Source organism: Tympanuchus pallidicinctus, unplaced genomic scaffold (genome assembly GCF_026119805.1).
Source record: "Tympanuchus pallidicinctus isolate F22 unplaced genomic scaffold, pur_lepc_1.0 scaffold159, whole genome shotgun sequence".
Classification (NCBI taxonomy): Eukaryota; Metazoa; Chordata; class Aves; order Galliformes; family Phasianidae; genus Tympanuchus; species Tympanuchus pallidicinctus.
In genome coordinates, this window is record NW_026294678.1 from 32,842 (window position 1) to 53,456 (window position 20,615).

Sequence of the window (20,615 nt, forward strand, 5' to 3'; positions counted from 1 at the left end):
CCCCAGTTACCCCCCAGTTACCCTTCCCACTGCTCCCAGTATCCCTCCCTGGTCCCACTCCTCCCAGTTACCCCTCCCAGTGCTCCCAGTATCCCTTCCATTGCTCCCAGTGCTCCCAGTTACCCCTCCCAGTGCTCCCAGTATCCCTCCCTGGCCCCAGTTACCCCCCAGTTACCCCTCCCAGTGCTCCCAGTATCCCTCCCTGGCCCCAGTTACCCCCCAGTTTCTCCTCCCAGTGCTCCCAGTACGATCCTCCCTTCCCTGTAACCACAGCATTGGAATCCTAAAGTGGGGGGGGGGAACTCAAATGGATTCTTTGGGGGTGGGGGGGCCCATTTTGGCTCCGACCCCCCCCCCCCACATCCCACCCCCCACCCTCACCCCCCCCCCCCCCCCCCCCAGGAGCTGCTGCAGCTGCACCGCCTCTTCCTGGGAGAACTGCGGGGGGCTTTGGGGGGGTCCGGGGGGGGGCGAGGGCTGCCCCCCCTCTTCCTGGCCTACAAGGAGAGGTGAGGGATGGGGGGGGGGGGGGGTCATGAGGGGCACTGGGGGGGGGGTCTGGGGGGCACTGGGCTGAGGGGGGGGGTTTCTGGGGTCAATGGTGGGGGGAGGGTTCTTGGGGGGGGGGGGGTTGTGAGAGGGGGTCTTGGAGGGCAGTGGAGGACACTGGGGGGGGGTCCTGAGGGGGCACTGAGAGGGCACTTGGGGGGGGGGGTCCTGGGGTGCAGTGGGGGAATGAGGGGGAGGGCAGAGAGGGGGTGCTGGGGAGCACTGAGAGCCGCTGGGGGGCACTGGGGGGTCCTGGGGGGCTCCGGTGGACACTGGGGGGGGGGCATCCAGGGGGGCACTGGGAGATGGTAGAGGGAACTGGTGGATACTGGGGGGGCAGTGGGGGGTGTTCTGGGGGGCGCTGGGCTGAGGGGGGATTCGGGGGGCAGTAGGGGGGGTTCTGAGGGGCTGGGAGGGGTTTTGAGAGGGGGTCTTGGAGGGCACTGGAGGACACTGGGGGGGGTTCTTGAGGGGTACCGAGGGCACTGGAGGGGGTCGTGACGGGGTCCTGGGGGGCACTGGGGGGGAAACTGTGGGGGAATGAGGGGTGGGGGTCCTGAGAGGGGGTGCTGGGGAGCACTGAGAGCCGCTGGGGGGGCACTGGGGGGGTCCTGGGGGGCTCCGGTGGGCACTGGGAAGGGGGGGATCCAGGGGGCAGTGGGGGATGGTAGAGGGCACTGGTGGATACTGGGGGGGGGTCTTGAGGGGTAGCAGGGGGCACTGGGGGGGGCACTGAGGGGGGGGGGTCCTGGGGGGCACTGGATCGAGGGGGGGGTTGGGGGGCAATAGGGGGTTCTGAGGGGGTTCGGGGGGGGGCTGAGAGGGGGTCTTGGAGGGCACTGGAGGACACTGGGGTGGGGGGGTCTTGAAGGGTAGCAGGGGGCACTGGGGGGGTCCTGGGAGGCACTGGGCTGAGGGGGGATTCAGGGGGCAGTAGGGGGGGTTCAGAGGGGGTTGGGGGGTTCTGGGGGGGTCTTGGAGGGCACTGGAGGACACTGGGGGGGGTCCTGAGGGGTCCTGGGGGGCACTGGAGGGGAAACTGTGGGGGAATGAGGGGTGGGGGTCCTGAGAGGGGGTGCTGGGGAGCACTGAGAGCCGCTGGGGGGGCACTGGGGGGGTCCTGGGGGGCTCTGGTGGGCACTGGGAAGGGGGGGATCCAGGGGGCCACTGGGAGATGGTAGAGGGCACTGGTGGATACTGAGGAGGGGTCTTGAGGGGTGGCAGGGGGCACTTGGGGGGGGTCCTGGGGGTAACTGGGGGGGTCCTGGGGGGCACTGGATCGAGGGGAGGAGTTGGGGGGCAATAGGAGGGGTTCTGAGGGGGTTGGGGGGGGGGCTGAGAGGGGGTCTTGGAGGGCACTGGAGGATATTGGGGGGGGGGGGGGGGCCTTGAAGGGTAGCAGGGGGCACTGGGGGGCCACAGAGGGGAGGGGGTCCTGGGGGGCACTGGATCGAGAGGGGGGTCCGGGGGGCAATAGGGGGGGTTCAGAGGGGGTTGGGGGGGTTCTGGGGGGGTCTTGGAGGGCAGTGGAGGACACTGGGGGGGGGGGGTCTTGAAGGGTAGCAGGGGGTACTGGGGGGGCACAGAGGGGGGGTCCTGGGGAGCACTGGGGGGCGTCCTGGGGGGTCGGGGGTCCCTGGGTAGGGGGCAGGTGGGTGCAGTGGTGGTGTGGGGGGGGGGGGGATTCATTTGGGGGGGGTCCTCTGGGCTCTGACCTCACCTATTTTGGGTCCATTTCTGCCCATTTTGGGTCTGGTTTCAGGCCTGATTTCGTTTCAGTTTTGAGCACTGATTCAGTCGGATTTGGGGTCTGATTTTGGGGTCATTTCTGCCCATTTTGGGTCTGGTTTCAGGCCCGATTTTGGGTCCATTTGGGGTCAATTTCTCCCCATTTAGGACCAGATTTCAGGTCCGATTTTGGGTCAGTTTCGAGTTAATTTCTGCCCATTTTGGGTCTGGTTTCAGGCCTGATTTCGTTTCAATTTTGAGCGCGTTTCTGTCCATTTTTGGTTTGATTTGGGGTCAATTTCTGATCGTTTTTACCCATTTTTGGTCTGATTCGGGGTCTTTTTTGGGTCCATTTCTGCCCGTTTGGGATCTGATTTCACGGGCTGATTTTGGGTCCTTTTCGGCCCATTTGGGGTTCGGTTTTGGGTCCAAATCCACCCGTTTTTGATTCCACCTGTGGGGTTCGGTGCCATTTTGGGTCATTTTGGGCCGATTTGGGCACTTTTGGCCCCGCAGGTTCCTGCTGTACGGCCGCTACTGCAGTCAGGTGGAGGCGGCAGCGCGGAGGTTGGATCAGCTGTCGGCCGGAACCGACATCCGCATGAAGCTGCAGGTGATACTGGGAGCAATGGGAGCACTGGGAGGTGATACTGGGAGCAATGGGAGGTGATACTGGGAGCAATGGGAGCACTGGGAGGTGATACTGGGAGCAATGGGAGGTGATACTGGGAGCAATGGGAGCACTGGGAGCACTGGGAGGTGATACTGGGAGCAATGGGAGGTGATACTGGGAGCACTGGGAGCAATGGGAGGTGATACTGGGAGCAATGGGAGGTGATACTGGGAGCAATGGGAGCAATGGGAGGTGATATTGGGAGCACTGGGAGCACTGGGAGCACTGGGAGTAATGGGAGGTGTTACTGGGAGCACTGGGAGGTGATACTGGGAGCACTGGGAGCACTGGGAGGTGATACTGGGAGCAATGGGAGCACTGGGAGCAATGGGAGCACTGGGAGGTGATACTGGGAGCACTGGGAGCACTGGGAGGTGATACTGGGAGTAATGGGAGCACTGGGAGCACTGGGAGTAATGGGAGGTGTTACTGGGAGCAATGGAAGCACTGGGAGTAGTGGGAGGTGATACTGGGAGCACTGGGAGGTGATACTGGGAGCACTTGGAGATGTTACTGGGAGCACTGGGAGGTGTTACTGGGAGCACTGGGAGGTGATATTGGAAGCACTGGGAGCACTGGGATCAATGGGAGCACTGGGAGCACTGGGAGGTGATACTGGGAACACTGGGAGCACTGGCAGCACTGGGAGCACTGGGAGTAATGGGAGGTGATACTGGGAGCAATGGGAGGTGATACTGGGAGCACTGGGAGCACTGGCAGCACTGGGAGCACTGGGAGCACTGGGAGCTGTGCAGCAAGGTGAACTGGGAGCACTGGGAGCAATGGGAGCAATGGGAAGTGTTACTGGGAGCACTGGGAGCACTGGAAGGTGATACTGGAAGCACTGGGAAGGGCTACTGGGAGCACTGGGAGCACTGGGAGCACTGGGAGCACTGGGAGTAATGGGAGGTGATACTGGGAGCAATGGGAGGTGATACTGGGAGCACTGGGAGCACACATGACCCCCACAACCCCCCGCATCCCCCTGACCCTTCTAACCCCCCCCTTGACCCCACGACCCCTTCCTGACCTCGTGACCCCCTGTGACCCCTCATGACCCCCCGTGACCCCCATGACCCCCCAAAATCACCCCACAACCCCTGCACCCCACATCTCCCCACATCCCCCTGACCCTTCTGACCCCCCCATGACCCCATGACCCCTTCCTGACCCCGTGACCTCCTGTGACCCCTCATGACCCCCCTTGACCCCCATGACACTATGACCCCCATGACCCCCCAAATCGCCCCACATCCCCCCGACACCCCATGACCCCCACAACCCCCTGCATCCCCCTGACCCTTCTGACCCCTCCTTGACCCCACGACCCCTTCCTGACCCCGTGACCCCCCGTGACCCCGTGACCCCCCCAGGAATGTTCCCAGAGAGCCAACAATGGCCGCTTCTCCCTGCGGGATCTCCTGATGGTGCCGATGCAGCGGGTGCTGAAGTACCACCTCCTGCTGCAGGTCGGGGGGGGGAAATAAAGGGGAGGGGTCCGTCGGGGGACACCTGGGTTATCCCAGGGACACCTGGGCCTCACTGGGGACACCTGGGTCTTTTTGGGGTGGGGGACACCCAGGTCTTTTGGGGGCACCTGGGTTCTTTGGGGTGGGGGACACCTGGGTCCTTTCAGGGGTGTAGGAGACATCTGGGTTCCCTGGGGACAGAAAGGAACACGTGGGTCCTTTGGGGTGGGAGATGCCTGGATCCCTTCAGGGGTCACCTGGGTCCTTTTGGGGTGGGGGACACCCAGGTCTTTTGGGGGCACCTGGGTTCTTTGGGGTGGGGGGCACCTGGTCCGCTTAGGAGTGTAGGGGACATCTGGGTTCCATAGGGACAGAAGGGGACACCTGGGTCCTTTTGGGGTGGGGGACACCCAGGTCCTTGGGGACATCTGGGTCCTTTGTGGTCACCTGGGTCCTTTCAGGGGTGGAGAGGACACCTGGGTCCTTTGGAGATGGAAGGGGACACCTGGGCCCCTCTGGGGACACCTGGGTGCTTTTGGGGTGGGTGACACCTGGGTCCTTTCAGGGGTGTAGGGGACATCTGGGTTCCCTGGGGACAGAAAGGAACACGTGGGTCCTTTGGGGTGGGGGACACCTGGATCTCTTGGGGTCACCTGGGTCCTTTTGGGGTGGGGGACACCCAAGTCTTTTGGGAACACCTGGGTCCTTTAGGGTCACCTGGGTCCTTTCAGGGGTGGAGAGGACACCTGGGTCCTTTGGAGATGGAAGGGGACACCTGGGCCCCTCTGGGGACACCTGGGTCCTTTCAGGAGTGTAGGGGACATGGGGGTTCCATAGGGACAGAAGGGGACACCTGGGTCCTTTTGGGGTGGGGGACACCTGGGTCCTTTCAGGGGTGTAGGAGACATCTGGGTTCCCTGGGGACAGAAAGGAACACGTGGGTCCTTTGGGGTGGGGGACACCTGGATCTCTTGGGGTCACCTGGGTCCTTTTGGGGTGGGGGACACCGAGGTCCTTGGGGACATCTGGGTCCTTTGTGGTCACCTGAGTCCTTTCAGGGGTGGAGAGGACACCTGGGTCCTTTGGAGATGGAAGGGGACACCTGGGCCCCTCTGGGGACACATGGGTCCTTTTGGGGTGGGGGACACCTGGATCTCTTGGGGTCACCTGGGTCCCCTGGGGACAGAAGAGCCCCCCCCTCCAACCTGTGGTCCCCACCCCCCTCCCCACAGGAGCTGGTGAAGCTGACCCCAGATCCATCGGAGAGGGAGAGGCTGCGGGCGGCGCTGGATGCCATGAGGGTGTGGGGTCGTGGGGAGAGGGGGGGGGTCCTGGGCAAAAGCAAAGAAGGGGGTCCTGGAAGCCAAGAGGGGGTCTTTGGGGACAAAGGGGGGGGGGTCGTTGTGGGGTCCTGAGGCATCTGGGACATCGTGGGGGGTCGGAGGGGGGGGGGGGGAGGGCTCAGGAGGGTTCTGAGGGGATCTGGGGGAATTCTGGGGGGGGGGGTCTTGAGGGGTCCTGAGGGATCTGGGAGAGTTCTGGGGGGTCTTGAGGGATCCTGAGGGCAACTCGTCTGGGAGGGGGGTCTCATGGGGTCTTGGGGGGGGGGGGGGGGGGGTCTTGAATGCATCCTGATGGGATGCTGAGGGGTCCGGAGGGGCTTTGGAGGGGTCTTGGGGAGCTCCTATGAAGATACGGGGGGGGGGGGGGGGGTCTTGGAGGGGGTCTGGGGGGAGGGAAGGGGTGAATGGGGGTCGAATGGGGGCTGTGGGGGGGTCTTGGGGCACCCTAAAGGTTATGGGGGCTGTGAGAGTGTCACAGGGCAGGGGGTTGGAGGGTCTTTGGGGGTCTGCTGAGAAAATCTTTGGGATCCATGGGGGTGGGGGCTGCATGACTGCTGTCCTCCCCCCCCCCCCCGTTCCTCCCCAGGACCTGGCGCAGTGCGTCAACGAGGTCAAAAGGGACAACGAGACCCTAAAGCAGCTCACCAGCATCCAGCTCTGCCTCCACAACATGGTGAGACCCCCGACCCCCATTAAAACAACCCCCCCCCCTCCCATAAAACAACCCTCCACACCAATTAATCAACTCCCCCCCCCTAAATAAAAAAAGCCCCCCTCTCATTATGACACCTCCTGACACCTCCCAGACCTCCCTCATCACTCTGGGTGCCCACAGCGTGTCCCCCTCCCCCCCCCCCCCAAATCCTGGGGACCCCTATTATGTCACCCCCCCCCCCCCCCCCCCAATTCACCCCATTGATGTCCACCGCAGCCCCAGTCCTTGGCGCAGTTCGGGCGGCCAAAAATCGACGGGGAGCTGAAGGTGTGCAGCAGTGAGAAGCGCTCCAAGGCGGACAGGTGGGACAGGGGGACAGCGAGGGGACATGGGGACACTGATAGGAACAACGCGGGGACACCTCGGGGATGTGGGGACGGCGGTGGGAATGCCATGGGGGGGGGGGGATGGGGAAATTCGTGGGGACAGCAGTGGGAATGTCCTTGAGCATCATGGGGATGTGGGGACAGACGTGGGGACATCAGTGAGTGGGAACACCGTGGGGACAGGAGGACATCCATGGGGACATCAGTGGGGGAGCAGCACAGGGATATGGGGACACCAGGAGGAACATGAGGGAAACGCCTCAGGGACACGGGGACACCCATGGGGACAGCAGAAAGAGCATCATGGAAGGACCCCGGGGACACGGGGACAATAACAGGGACACCAACAGGGTCACCATAAAGGACGTGGTGACGACACCATGGGGTCAAGGGGACACCAACAGGGACACCATAAAGGACATGGTGATGACACCATGGGGTCATGGGGGCACCAACAGGGACACCATAAAGGACTTGGTGACAACACCTTGTGGACATGGGGACACCAATAGGGACACCATAAAGGACATGGTGACAACACCATGGGGACAAGGGGACACCAACAGGGACACCATAAAGGACATGGTGACAACACCAAGGGGACACGGGGACACCAACAGGGACACCATAAAGGACATGGTGACAACACCTTAGGGACATGGGGACACCAACAGGGACACCATAAAGGACATGGTGACAACACCAAGGGGACACGGGGACACCAACAGGGGCACCATAAAGGACATGGTGATGACACCAACAGGGACATGGGGACACCAACAGGGGCACCATAAAGGACATGGTGACAACACCAAGGGGACACGGGGACACCAACAGGGGCACCATAAAGGACATGGTGATGACACCATGGGGACATGGGGACACCCATGGGGATACCATAAAGGACATGGTGACGACACCTTGGGGACAAGGGGACACCAATAGGGACATCATAAAGGACATGGTGAAGACATCATAGGGACATGGGGACACCAACAGGGACACCATAAAGGACTTGGTGACAACACCTTGTGGACATGGGGACACCAATAGGGACACCATAAAGGACATGGTGACAACACCATGGGGACATGGGGACACCAACAGGGACACCAACAGGGACATCCCAGGGATGCTCTGGGGTGTGGGGTGGCCCTCGGGGACCCATCAGTGTCACTGTCCCCAGGTATGGGTTCCTCCTGGACAAGGCCCTGATCATCTGCAAGCGCCGTGGGGACGCTTACGAGGCCAAGGATGTCGTGGACCTACAGAGCCACCAACTGAGGGACAGTGGCCTCGGGCCCAGGGATGGCAAGAAGGTACCGTGAGAGCCAGGTGGTGGCCAGGATTGGTGGCCATAAGCGTCCATATTTAGTGGCCCCAAGTGTCAGGTCCTTGGTGGCCCCAAATGTCCAGATTTGGTGGCCCCAAATGTCCAGATCTGGTGTCCCCAAGCACCCAGATTCCTTGGTGGCCCCATTGAAGTCTGGTGGCCACGAATGTCCAGATCTGGTGGCCCCAAGCACCCAGCTTTTGGTGGCTTCATTAAAATCTGGTGGCCCCAAGTGTCCAGATTTGGTGGCCCCAAGCACCCAGCTCCTTGGTGGCCCCACTGGGGACTGGTGGCCCCAAATGTCCAGATTTGGTGGCCCCAAGTGTCCAGATCTGGTGTCCCCAAGCACCCAGATCCTTGGTGGCCCCATTGAAGTCTGGTGGCCCCAAGTGTCCATATTTTGTGGCCCCAAGTGCTGGGGTCCTTGGTGGCCCCAAATGTCCAGATCTGGTGGCCCCAAGCACCCAGCTCCTTGGTGGCCCCATTGGAGTCAGGTGGCTCCAATTGTCCAGATTTGGTGGACCCAAGTGTCCAGATCTGGTGTCCCCAAGCACCCAGATCCTTGGTGGCCCCATTGAAGTCTGGTGGCCCCAAGGGTCCAGATTTGGTGGCCCCAAGTGTCCAGATCTGGTGTCCCCAAGCACCCAGATTCCTTGGTGGCCCCATTGAAGTCTGGTGGCCCCAAGGGTCCAGATTTGGTGGCCCCAAGTGTCAGGTCCTTGGTGGCCCCAAATGTCCAGATCTGGTGTCCCCAAGCACCCAGATCCTTGGTGGCCCCATTGAAGTCTGGTGGCCCCAAGTGTTCAGATTTGGTGGCCCCAAGCACCCAGATTCCTTGGTGGCCCCATTGGAGTCAGGTGGCCACAAATGTTCAGATCTGGTGACTTCAATCCCACAGCTCCTTGGTGGCCCCACTGGGGACTGGTGGCCCCAAATGCCCAGATTTGGTGGCCCAAGCGTCGGAGTCCTTGGTGGCCCCAAACGTCCAGATTTGGTGGCCCCAAGTGTTGGGGTCCTTGGTGGCCCCAAATGTCCAGATTTGGTGGCCCCAAGTGTTGGGGTCCTTGGTGGCCCCAAATGCCCAGATTTGGTGGCCCCAAGTGTCGGGGTCCTTGGTGGCCCCAAATGCCCAGATTTGGTGGCCCCAAGTGTTGGGGTCCTTGGTGGCCCCAAATGTCCAGATTTGGTGGCCCCAAGTGTTGGGGTCCTTGGTGGCCCCAAATGCCCAGATTTTGTGGCCCCAAGTGTCGGGGTCCTTGGTGGCCTCAAATGCCCAGATTTGGTGGCCCCAAGTGTCGGGGTCCTTGGTGGCCTCAAATGCCCAGATTTGGTGGCCCAAGTGTCGGAGTCCTTGGTGGCCCCAAATGTCCAGATTTGGTGGCCCCAAGTGTCGGGGTCCTTGGTGGCCCCAAATGTCCAGATTTGGTGGCCCCAAGTGTCGGGGTCCTTGGTGGCCCCAAATGTCCAGATTTGGTGGCCCCAAGTGTTGGGGTCCTTGGTGGCCCCAAATGCCCAGATTTTGTGGCCCCAAGTGCCGGGGTCCTTGGTGGCCTCAAATGCCCAGATTTGGTGGCCCCAAGTGTCGGGGTCCTTGGTGGCCCCAAATGTCCAGATTTGGTGGCCCAAGCGTCATGGTCCTTGGTGGCCTCAAATGCCCAGATTTGGTGGCCCCAAGTGTTGGGGTCCTTGGTGGCCCCAAACGTCCAGATTTGGTGACCACAAATGCCCAGATTTGGTGGCCCCAAGCTGTCATGGCCCTCGGTGGCCCCAAACGTCCCGATCTGATGGCCCCAATCTCCCCGTTCCTGGTGGCCCCATGGAAGTCCGGTGTCACCAGCTGCCCAACTCATGGTGTCCCCATTGAAACTCAGTGGCCACCCCCCACGCCTGGTCCCTGCTGACCCCCCCCTTTACCCACAGTGGTCCCACACCTTCCTGCTCATCAACACGGCCGGGCTGCAGGGCTACGAGCTCTTCTTCAAGACACGCGAGCTGAAGAAGAAGTGGCTGGAGCAGTTCGAGATGGCCCTGTAGGTTGACCCCACAACATTGGGACCGGATGGGATGCGCCCCCACTGAGGGGTTGGGTGTCCCTATGGGGGTCGAGTTGCCCCCCTCAGGACCCCCCCCCTCATCCTTGGCCAGGTCCAACATCTTCCCAGAGCACGCCCTGGCGGATGGACACGACTTCCAGATGTTCTCCTTTGAGGACACCACGTCCTGTAGGGCCTGCCAGATGTTGCTGAGGTAGGGGGGCAGCGGGGGGGGGGGGGGGGGGAGGGGGCTTGGGGGGGGGGTCGGGGGAAGGGGAAGGTGCCAGACGTGGGGGGTGAGGTCGTCAGGGGTCAAGGATTGGGGTAGTTTGGGGTCTGGGTGGGTCAAGGATTGGGTGAAGGTTGGGTGGGTTTAGGATTGGGGGGAGTTTGGGGGGGGCTCAAGGATTGGGGTGAAATTGGGGGGTCAGGGATTGAAGATTGGGGGACAGGATTGGGGTGGATTTAGGGGGGCTCGAAGATTGGGGTGAAGGTTGGGTGAGTTTGGATTGGAGTGGATTTGGGGGTGAAGGTTGGGTGGGTTTAGGATTGGGGTGGAATTGGGGGGTCAGGGATTGAAGATTAGGGGACAGGATTGGGGTGGATTTGGGGGTGAAGGTTGGGTGGGTTTAGGATTGGGGTGGAGTTTGGGGGGGGCTCAAGGATTGGGGTGAAATTGGGGGGTCAGGGATTGAAGATTGGGGGACAGTTAGGATTGGGGTGGATTTGGAGGGGCTCAAAGATTGGGGTGAAGGTTGGGTGGGTTTGGATTGGAGTGGATTTGGGGGTGAAGGTTGGGTGGGTTTAGGATTGGGGTGGATTTGGAGGGGCTCAAAGGTTGGGGTGAAGGTTGGGTGGGTTTAGGATTGGGGTGGATTTGGGGGGCTCAAAGATTGGGGTGAAGGTTGGGTGGGTTTGGATTGGGGTGGATTTGGGGGGCTCAAAGTTTGGGGTGAAGGTTGGGTGGGTTTGGATTGGGGTGGATTTGGGGGGTTTAGGATTGGGGTGAAATTGTGGGGTCAGGGATTGAAGACTGGGGGAGGGTTAGGATTGGGGTGGATTTAGGGGGGCTCGAAGATTGGGGTGGATTTGGGTGGGTTTAGGATTGGGGTGAAATTGTGGGGTCAGGGATTGAAGACTGGGGGACAGTTAGGATTGGGGTGGATTTGGGGGTGAAGGTTGGGTGGGTTTAGGATCGGAATGGATTTGGGGGGCTCAAAGATTGGGGTGAAATTGTGGGGTCAGGGATTGAAGATTAGGGGAGGGTTAGGATTGGGGTGGACTTTGGATGGGTTCAGGATTGGGGTGAAGGTGGGAAGGGGGTTAAAGATCGGGGGGGAGTTTGGGGGGGAGTCAAGATTTGGGGTGAAGTTTGGGGACGGGGCTCAGGGATTGGAGTTTGGTGAGTTTAGGATTGGGGTGGAATTGTGGGGTCAGGGATTGAAGACTGGAGGACAGTTGGGATTGGGGTGGATTTAGGGGTGAAGGTTGGGTGGGTTTGGATTGGGGTGGATTTGGGGGGCTCAAAGTTTGGGGTGAACGTTGGGTGGGTTTGGATTGGGGTGGATTTGGGGGGTTTAGGATTGGGGTGAAATTGGGGGGTCAGGGATTGAAGACTGGGGGACAGGATTGGAGTGGATTTGGGGGTGAAGGTTGGGTGGGTTTAGGATTGGGGTGGAGTTTGGGGGGTTTAGGATTGGGGTGAAATTGGGGGGTCAGGGAGTGAAGATTGGGGGACAGTTAGGATTGGGGTGGATTTGGGGGGGCTCAAAGATTTGGGGTGAAGGTTGGTTGGGTTTGGATTGGAGTGGATTTGGGGGTGAAGGTTGGGTGGGTTTAGGATCGGAATGGATTTGGGGGGCTCAAAGATTGGGGTGAAGGTTGGATGGGTTTAGGATTGGAGTGGATTTGGGGGGTTTAGGATTGGGGTGAAATTGGGGGCTCAGGGATTGAAGATTAGGGGAGGGTTAGGATTGGGGTGGATTTGGGGGGTTTAGGATTGGGATGGATTTGGGGGGGGCTCAAAGATTGGAGTGAAGGTTGGGTGGGTTTAGGATTGAGGGGAGTTTGGGGGTGGCTCAAGGACTGGGGTGAAATTGGGGGATCAGGGATTGAATATTGGAGGACAGTTAGGATTGGGGTGGATTTAGGGGTGAAGGTTGGGTGGGTTTAGGATTGGGATGAAATTGTGGGGTCAGGGATTGAAGATTAAGGGAGGGTTAGGATTGGGGTGGACTTTGGATGGGTTCAGGATTGGGGTGAAGTTGGGAAGGGGGTTAAAGATCGGGGGGGAGTTTGGGGGGGAGTCAAGATTTGGGGTGAGGATTGGGGACGGGGCTCAGGGATTGGAGTTTGGTGAGTTTAGGATTGGGGTGAAATTGTGGGGTCAGGGATTGAAGATTGGGGGACAGTTAGGATTGGGGTGGATTTGGGTTGAAGGTTGGGTGGGTTTATGATTGGGGTGGATTTGGGGGGCTCAAAGATTGGGGTGAAGGTTGGGTGGGTTTGGATTGGAGTGGATTTGGGGGTGAAGGTTGGGTGGGTTTAGGATTGGGGTGGATTTGGGGGTTTTAGGATTGGGGTGAAATTGTGGGGTCAGGGATTGAAGACTGGGGGACAGGATTGGGGTGGATTTGGGGGTGAAGGTTGGGTGGGTTTAGGATTGAGGGGAGTTTGGGGGGGGCTCAAGGATTGGGGTGAAATTGGGGGGTCAGGGATTGAAGATTGGGGGACAGTTAGGATTGGGGTGGATTTGGGGGTGAAGGTTGGGTGGGTTTAGGATTGGAGTGGATTTGGGGGGCTCAAAGATTGGGGTGAAGGTTGGGTGGGTTTAGGATTGGGGTGGATTTGGGGGGTTTAGGATTGGGATAAAATTGTGGGGTCAGGGATTGAAGATTAGGGGAGGGTTAGGATTGGAGTGGACTTTGGATGGGTTCAGGATTGGGGTGAAGTTGGGAAGGGGGTTAAAGATCGGGGGGGAGTTTGGGGGGAAGTCAAGATTTGGGGTGAAGATTGGGGACGGGGCTCAGGGATTGGAGTTTGGTGAGTTTAGGATTGGGGTGAGGGCCAAGTTGATGGGGTAAAAGTCAAGAATGGGTTCAGTCCCACAGAAGCTGAGGGTCGCCCCCATTTGCCGACGGTGCCCCCGCGTCCCCCCACCCCCTTCACCCCGCTGACCCCAAACTGTCTCCCCCACAGAGGGACGTTCTACCAGGGATATCGCTGCAACCGGTGCCGGGCTCCTGCGCACAAGGAATGTCTGGGGAGGATGGGGACCTGCGGAGCCGGTGAGATGAGTTGTGGGGTTTGGGGGATGATGTGGGGCGGGGGGTTGGGGTGCTATGGGGTGGGGAACGGAGGGGAGTGGGGCGGGGGGTTGGGGTGCTATGGGGTGAGGAACGGAGGGGAGTGGGGTGGAGGGTTGGGGTGCTATGGGGTGAGGAACGGAGGGGAGTGGGGCGGGGGGTTGGGGTGCTATGGGGTGGGGAACGGAGAGGAGTGGGGCGGAGGGTTGGCTGCTATGGGGTGGGGAATGGAGGGGAGTGGGGCGGGGGGTTGGGCTGCTATGGGGTGAGCGTTGCCCCCATAAGTCTGGGGAGGATGGGGACCTGCGGAGCCGGTGAGATGAGTTGTGGGGTTTGGGGGATGATGTGGGGCGGGGGGTTGGGCTGCTATGGGGTGGGGAACGGAGGGGAGTGGGGCGGGGGTTGGGGTGCTATGGGGTGGGGATCGGAGGGGAGTGGGGTGGGGGGTTGGGGTGCTATGGGGTGGGGAACGGAGGGGAGTGGGGCGGGGGGTTGGGGTGCTATGGGGTGAGTGTTGCCCCCATAAGTCTGGGGAGGATGGGGAGCCGGTGAGATGAGTTGTGGGGTTTGAGGGATGATGTGGGGCGGGGGGTTGGGGTGCTATGGGGTGGGGAACGGAGGGGAGTGGGGCGGGGGGTTGGGGTGCTATGGGGTGAGGAACGGAGGGGAGTGGGGCGGGGGGTTGGGGTGCTATGGGGTGAGGAACGGAGGGGAGTGGGGCAGGGGGTTGGGGTGCTATGGGGTGGGGAACGGAGGCGAGTGGGGCGGGGGGTTGGGGTGCTATGGGGTGAGCGTTGCCCCCATAAGTCTGGGGAGGATGGGGACCTGCGGAGCCAGTGAGATGAGTTGTGGGGTTTGGGGGATGATGTGGGGCGGGGGGTTGGGGTGCTATGGGGTGGGGAACGGAGGGGAGTGGGGCGGGGGGTTGGGGTGCTATGGGGTGGGGAACGGAGAGGAGTGGGGCGGGGGGTTGGGGTGCTATGGGGTGGGGAACGGAGAGGAGTGGGGCGGGGGGTTGGGGTGCTATGGGGTGGGGAACGGAGGGGAGTGGGGCGGGGGGTTGGGGTGCTATGGGGTGGGGAACGGAGGGGAGTGGGGCGGGGGGTTGGGGTGCTATGGGGTGGGGAATGGAGAGGAGTGGGGCGGGGGGTTGGGGTGCTATGGGGTGGGGAATGGAGAGGAGTGGGGCGGGGGGTTGGGGTGCTATGGGGTGGGGAACGGAGAGGAGTGGGGCGGGGGGTTGGGGTGCTATGGGGTGGGGAACGGAGGGGAGTGGGGCGGGGGGTTGGGGTGCTATGGGGTGGGGAACGGAGGGGAGTGGGGCGGGGGGTTGGGGTGCTATGGGGTGGGGAACGGAGAGGAGTGGGGCGGGGGGTTGGGGTGCTATGGGGTGGGGAACGGAGGGGAGTGGGGCGGGGGGTTGGGTGCTATGGGGTGGGGAACGGAGGGGAGTGGGGCGGGGGGTTGGGGTGCTATGGGGTGGGGAATGGAGAGGAGTGGGGCGGGGGGTTGGGGTGCTATGGGGTGGGGAACGGAGAGGAGTGGGGCGGGGGATAGGCTGCTATGGGGTGAGCGTTGCCCCCATAAGTCTGGGGAGGATGGGGAGCCGGTGAGATGAGTTGTGGGGTTTGGGGGATGATGTGGGGCGGGGGGTTGGGGTGCTATGGGGTGGGGAACGGAGGGGAGTGGGGCGGAGGGTTGGCTGCTATGGGGTGGGGAATGGAGGGGAGTGGGGCGGGGGATAGGCTGCTATGGGGTGAGCGTTGCCCCCATAAGTCTGGGGAGGATGGGAAGCCGGTGAGATGAGTTGTGGGGTTTGGGGGATGATGTGGGGCAGGGGGTTGGGGTGCTATGGGGTGGGGAACGGAGGGGAGTGGGGCGGGGGGTTGGGGTGCTATGGGGTGGGGAATGGAGGGGAGTGGGGCGGGGGGTTGGGGTGCTATGGGGTGGGGAACGGAGAGGAGTGGGGCGGAGGGTTGGGGTGCTATGGGGTGGGGAATGGAGGGGAGTGGGGCGGGGGGTTGGGGTGCTATGGGGTGGGGAACGGAGAGGAGTGGGGCGGGGGGTTGGGGTGCTATGGGGTGGGGAATGGAGGGGAGTGGGGCGGGGGGTTGGGGTGCTATGGGGTGGGGAACGGAGGGGAGTGGGGCGGGGGGTTGGGGTGCTATGGGGTGGGGAATGGAGGGGAGTGGGGCGGGGGGTTGGGCTGCTATGGGGTGGGGAACGGAGGGGAGTGGGGCGGGGGGTTGGGCTGCTATGGGGTGGGGAACGGAGAGGAGTGGGGCGGGGGGTTGGGGTGCTATGGGGTGGGGAACGGAGGGGAGTGGGGCGGGGGGTTGGGGTGCTATGGGGTGGGGATCGGAGGGGAGTGGGGTGGGGGGTTGGGGTGCTATGGGGTGGGGAACGGAGGGGAGTGGGGCGGGAGATAGGCTGCTATGGGGTGAGTGTTGCCCCCATAAGTCTGGGGAGGATGGGACCTGCGGAGCCGGTGAGATGAGTTGTGGGGTTTGAGGGATGATGTGGGGCGGGGGGTTGGGGTGCTATGGGGTGGGGAACGGAGAGGAGTGGGGCGGGGGGTTGGGGTGCTATGGGGTGAGGGAACGGAGGAGGAGTGGGGCGGGGCTGGTTGGGTGCTAGTTGTGGGGTGGGGAACGGAGGGGAGTGGGGCGGGGGGTTGGGGTGCTATGGGGTGGGGAACGGAGGGGAGTGGGGCGGGGGGTTGGGGTGCTATGGGGTGGGGAACGGAGAGGAGTGGGGCGGGGGGTTGGGGTGCTATGGGGTGGGGAACGGAGGGGAGTGGGGCGGGGGGATAGGCTGCTATGGGGTGAGCGTTGCCCCCATAAGTCTGGGGAGGATGGGGAGCCAGTGAGATGAGTTGTGGGGTTTGAGGGATGATGTGGGGCGGGGGGTTGGGGTGCTATGGGGTGAGCGTTGCCCCCATAAGTCTGGGGAGGATGGGGAGCCGGTGAGATGAGTTGTGGGGTTTGGGGGATGATGTGGGGCGGGGGGTTGGGGTGCTATGGGGTGAGCGTTGCCCCCATAAGTCTGGGGAGGATGGGGACCTGCGGAGCCGGTGAGATGAGTTGTGGGGTTTGGGGGATGATGTGGGGCGGGGGGTTGGGCTGCTATGGGGTGAGCGTTGCCCCCAGGAGTTGTGGAATCCGCTGAGGAGGGCCGCCAGCCCCAAAAGGAACAGAAGTAGCGTGAGGAATTAATTGGGGGTGAGGAATTAATTGGGGGTGGGTGTTAATTGCCCCCCCCCCCCCCCCGACTAACGAGCCGTTTCCTCTTCCGCCTCAGATCCGAGCTCTGGCAGCAGGAAGGTAACGGCGAAACGGGTGAAAAAGGCCCCGAATTCGGGGGGTGCCGGCGCTGCCGTCGCCTCCTCGCATCTCAACGGGGTTCTGTTGGTCCCCCAGATGAAATCCCAGCGCCCGGCTCATGAGAACAAGGCTGCGGAGCTGGGTGAGCGCAGCCTGGGGGGCTCGGGTCGATGGGTGCAGGCGGTTTTGGGGGGGGGGGGGGGGTCCGTGGCTTCGCAGCCCCCCGTATGACGTCCTCTCGTTCCTTATAGGGTTGCCCAAGATGGAGGCCAACCAGCACTACAGCGGGGTGCCCCCGCCGCCGGGAAATGTGGGTCCTGCCCTACGGCTCTGCCCTGGGGACGTCGTGGAGGCAACGGTGGCGGAGGCGGAGCAGCGGTGGTGGCAGGTGGGGGGTCGGAGGGGTGAAGAGGGGCGACGGCGTAGGGGGGGGGGAGGGGGGGTCCTCCGTGGGGGTGGAATCACGGCGATGGGGGCTGATCCCACCAGGTTGGGAAAGGATGGACCCCAAAATGGGGACGGGACCCCGATGGCCATCGTAGGGATCGCCATGGACCCCATAGTGGGGACGGATCCCCTATAACCATTGTAGGGATGGACCCTCACTTTTGGGGCAGTTCCTTTATGGCCATGATGAAGATGAGTCTCCATGGCCATATTAGGATGGACCCCATAGTGGGGACGGATCCCCTATAACCATTGTAGGGATGGATCTCCATCATTGGGGCAGATCCTTTATGGCCATGATGAAGGTGGGTCTCCATGGCCGCGTCAGGTTGGACCCCATAGTGGGGACAGGTCCCCTATAACCATTGTAGGGATGGATCTCCATCATGGGGGCAGAGCCTTTATGGCCAGATGGGTCTCCACGGCTGTGTCAGGACAGACCCCAAAGTGGGGACAGACCCCCTATAACCATTGTAGGGATGGACCTTCACTATTGGGGCAGATCCTTTATGGCCATGATGAAGGTGGGTCTCCATGTCTGTGTGAGTTTGGATCCCATAGTGGGGACGGATCCCCTATAACCATTGTAGGGATGGACCCTCACTTTTGGGGCAGATCCTTTACGGCCATGGTGAAGATGAGTCTCCATGGCCATATTAGGATGGACTCCATAGTGGGGACAGATCCCCTATAACCATTGTAGGGATGGATCTCCATCGTGGGGGTGGATCACGGCGATGGGGGCTGATCCCACCAGGTTGGGACAGGATGGACCCCAAAATGGGGACGGGACCCCGATGGCCATCGTAGGGATCCCCATGGACCCCATAGTGGGGACGGATCCCCTATAACCATTGTAGGGATGGACACTCGTTATTGGGGCAGATCCTTTATGGCCATGATGAAGGTGGGTCTCCATGGCTGTGTGAGGTTGGACCCCATAATGGGGACAAATCCCCTATAACCATTGTAGGGATGGACACTCATTATTGGGGCAGAGCTTTTATGGCCATGATGAAGGTGGGTCTCCATGGCCGTGTCAGGACAGACCCCAAAGTGGAGACAGATCCCCTATAATCACTGTAGGAATGGACCCTCACTTTTGGGGCAGATCCTTTATGGCCATGATGAAGGTGGGTCTCCATGGCCATATTAGGCTGGACCCCATAGTGGGGACAGATCCCCTATAACCATTGTAGGGATGGATCTCCATCATTGGGGCAGATCCTTTATGGCCAGATGGGTCTCCATGGCCGCGTCAGGTTGGACCCCATAGTGGGGACGGATCCCCTATAACCACTGTAGGGATGGACCCTCACTTTTGGGGCAGATCCTTTATGGCCATGATGAAGGTGGGTCTCCATGTCTGTGTCAGGATGGACCCCATAGTGGGGACAGATCCCCTATAACCATTGTAGGGATGGATCTCCATCATGGGGGCAGAGCCTTTATGGCCAGATGGGTCTCCACGGCTGTGTCAGGACAGACCCCAAAGTGGGGACAGATCCCCTATAACCATTGTAGGGATGGACCTTCACTATTGGGGCAGATCCTTTATGGCCATGATGAAGGTGGGTCTCCATGGCTGTGTGAGTTTGGATCCCATAGTGGGGACAGATCCCCTATAATCACTGTAGGAATGGACCCTCACTTTTGGGGCAGATCCTTTGTGGCCATGATGAAGGTGAGTCTCCATGGCCACGTCAGGATGGACCCCATAGTGGGGACAAATCCCCTATAACCATTGTAGGGATGGATCTCCATCGTGGGGGTGGAATCACGGCGATGGGGGCTGATCCCACCAGGTTGGGGGACAGGATGGACCCCACAATGGGGACAGGACCCCGATGGCCATTGTAGGGATCCCCATGGCCACGTCAGGTTGGTCCCCATAGTGGGGATGGATCCCCTATAACCATTGTAGGGATGGACCCTCACTTTTGGGGCAGATCCTTTATGGCCATGATGAAGGTGGGTCTCCATGTCTGTGTCAGGATGGATGCCATAGTGGGGACGGATCCCCTATAACCATTGTAGGCATGGACCCTCACTACTGGGACAGACCCAGATGGGTCCCCACAGCTGTGTCAGGACGGACCCCAAAGTGGGGCCCGGTTCCTACAGCCGTACTGAGGATGGATCCCCACGTGGGGCTTTGTCCGCAGGGCAGGAACGTGGTCAGTGGTGAGACGGGCTGGTTCCCCTGTGCTGCTGTCAGACCCTTCATCTGTGTGAGTACAGGGACCCCAAAACCCCCTGAGATCCCCTACAACGTCTCCAAGGAGCTCCAAGGGCTGGGCATGGTGGGGATGTGCCCCATATGTTGGGTGTTTCTTGGGATATGGGGGTGTCTGTGGGATATGGGGGTGGGATATGGGGTTGTCTGTGGGATATGGGGGTGTCTGTAGGATATGGGGTTGTCTGTGGGATATGGGGGTGTCTGTGGGATATGGGGGTGTCTGTGGGATAAGGAGGTGGGATATGGGGTTGTCTGTGGGATATGGGGGTGTCTGTGGGATAAGGGGGTGTTTGTGGGATAAGGAGGTGGGATATGGGGTTGTCTGTGGGATATGGGGTTGTCTGTGGGATAAGGGAGTGGGATATGGGGTTGTCTGTGGGATATGGGGGTGTCTGTGGGATAAGGGGGTGTCTGTGGGATATGGGGTTGTCTGTGGGATAAGGGGGTGGTATATGGGATATGGGGTTGTCTGTGGGATAAAGGGGTGTCTGTGGGATATGGGGGTGTCTATAGGATATGGGGGTGTCTGTGGGATAAGGGGGTGGGATATGGGGTTGTCTGTGGGATATGGGGGTGTCTGTGGGATATGGGGGTGTCTGTGGGATAAGGGGGTGGGATATGGGGTTGTCTGTGGGATATGGGGGTGTCTGTGGGATATGGGGTTGTCTATGGGATATGGGGGTGTCTGTGGGATATGGGGGTGGGATAAGGGGGTAGGATATGGGGGTGTCTGTGGGATATGGGGTGTCTGTGGGATAAGGGGGTGGGATAAGGAGGTGGGATATGGGGTTGTCTGTGGGATATGGGGGTGTCTATGGGATATGGGGGTGTCTGTGGGATAAGGGGGTGGGATATGGGTTTGTCTGTGGGATATGGGGGTGTCTGTGGGATATGGGAATGTCTGTGGGATATGGGAGTGTCTGTGGGATATGGGGGTGTCTGTGGGATATGGGGGTGTCTGTGGGATAAGGAGGTGGGATATGGGGTTGTCTATGGGATATGGGGTTGTCTATGGGATATGGGGGTGTCTGTGGGATATGGGGGTGTCTGTGGGATATGGGAATGTCTGTGGGATATGGGAGTGTCTGTGGGATAAGGGGGTGTCTGTGGGATATGGGGGCGTCTGTGGGAT

General features: G+C 61.1%; 1 protein-coding gene and 2 long non-coding RNA genes across 4 annotated transcripts in view; 2 read left to right on the top strand and 1 right to left on the bottom strand.

Annotated features, from left to right (window-relative positions):
• The window catches only part of LOC128077425 (proto-oncogene vav-like), a 39,610-nt gene that overhangs the window by 12,863 nt on the left and 6,132 nt on the right, over positions 1–20,615 (top strand). Inside the window, 14 exon segments of the mRNA XM_052676567.1 lie at positions 403–509; positions 2,794–2,890; positions 4,324–4,419; positions 5,652–5,720; positions 6,349–6,435; positions 6,694–6,779; positions 7,990–8,122; positions 10,057–10,166; positions 10,282–10,383; positions 13,368–13,456; positions 16,775–16,797; positions 16,894–16,939; positions 17,049–17,185; positions 19,410–19,475. Of these exon segments, the coding sequence (XP_052532527.1) occupies positions 403–509; positions 2,794–2,890; positions 4,324–4,419; positions 5,652–5,720; positions 6,349–6,435; positions 6,694–6,779; positions 7,990–8,122; positions 10,057–10,166; positions 10,282–10,383; positions 13,368–13,456; positions 16,775–16,797; positions 16,894–16,939; positions 17,049–17,185; positions 19,410–19,475 (1,248 nt within the window).
• LOC128077427 (uncharacterized) lies at positions 3,022–3,859 on the top strand. Of its 2 annotated transcripts, none has more exons than XR_008205005.1 (4): positions 3,022–3,036; positions 3,125–3,244; positions 3,609–3,748; positions 3,815–3,859. It is a non-coding gene; the product is annotated as an uncharacterized LOC128077427 (long non-coding RNA). The 2 variants fall into 2 exon arrangements; XR_008205004.1 differs by having other exon boundaries at positions 3,125–3,193; positions 3,640–3,748.
• LOC128077430 (uncharacterized) lies at positions 18,568–19,324 on the bottom strand. Its single transcript, XR_008205009.1, has 4 exons — positions 19,177–19,324; positions 18,959–19,002; positions 18,777–18,875; positions 18,568–18,670 (listed from the first exon to the last, which is right to left on the bottom strand). It is a non-coding gene; the product is annotated as an uncharacterized LOC128077430 (long non-coding RNA).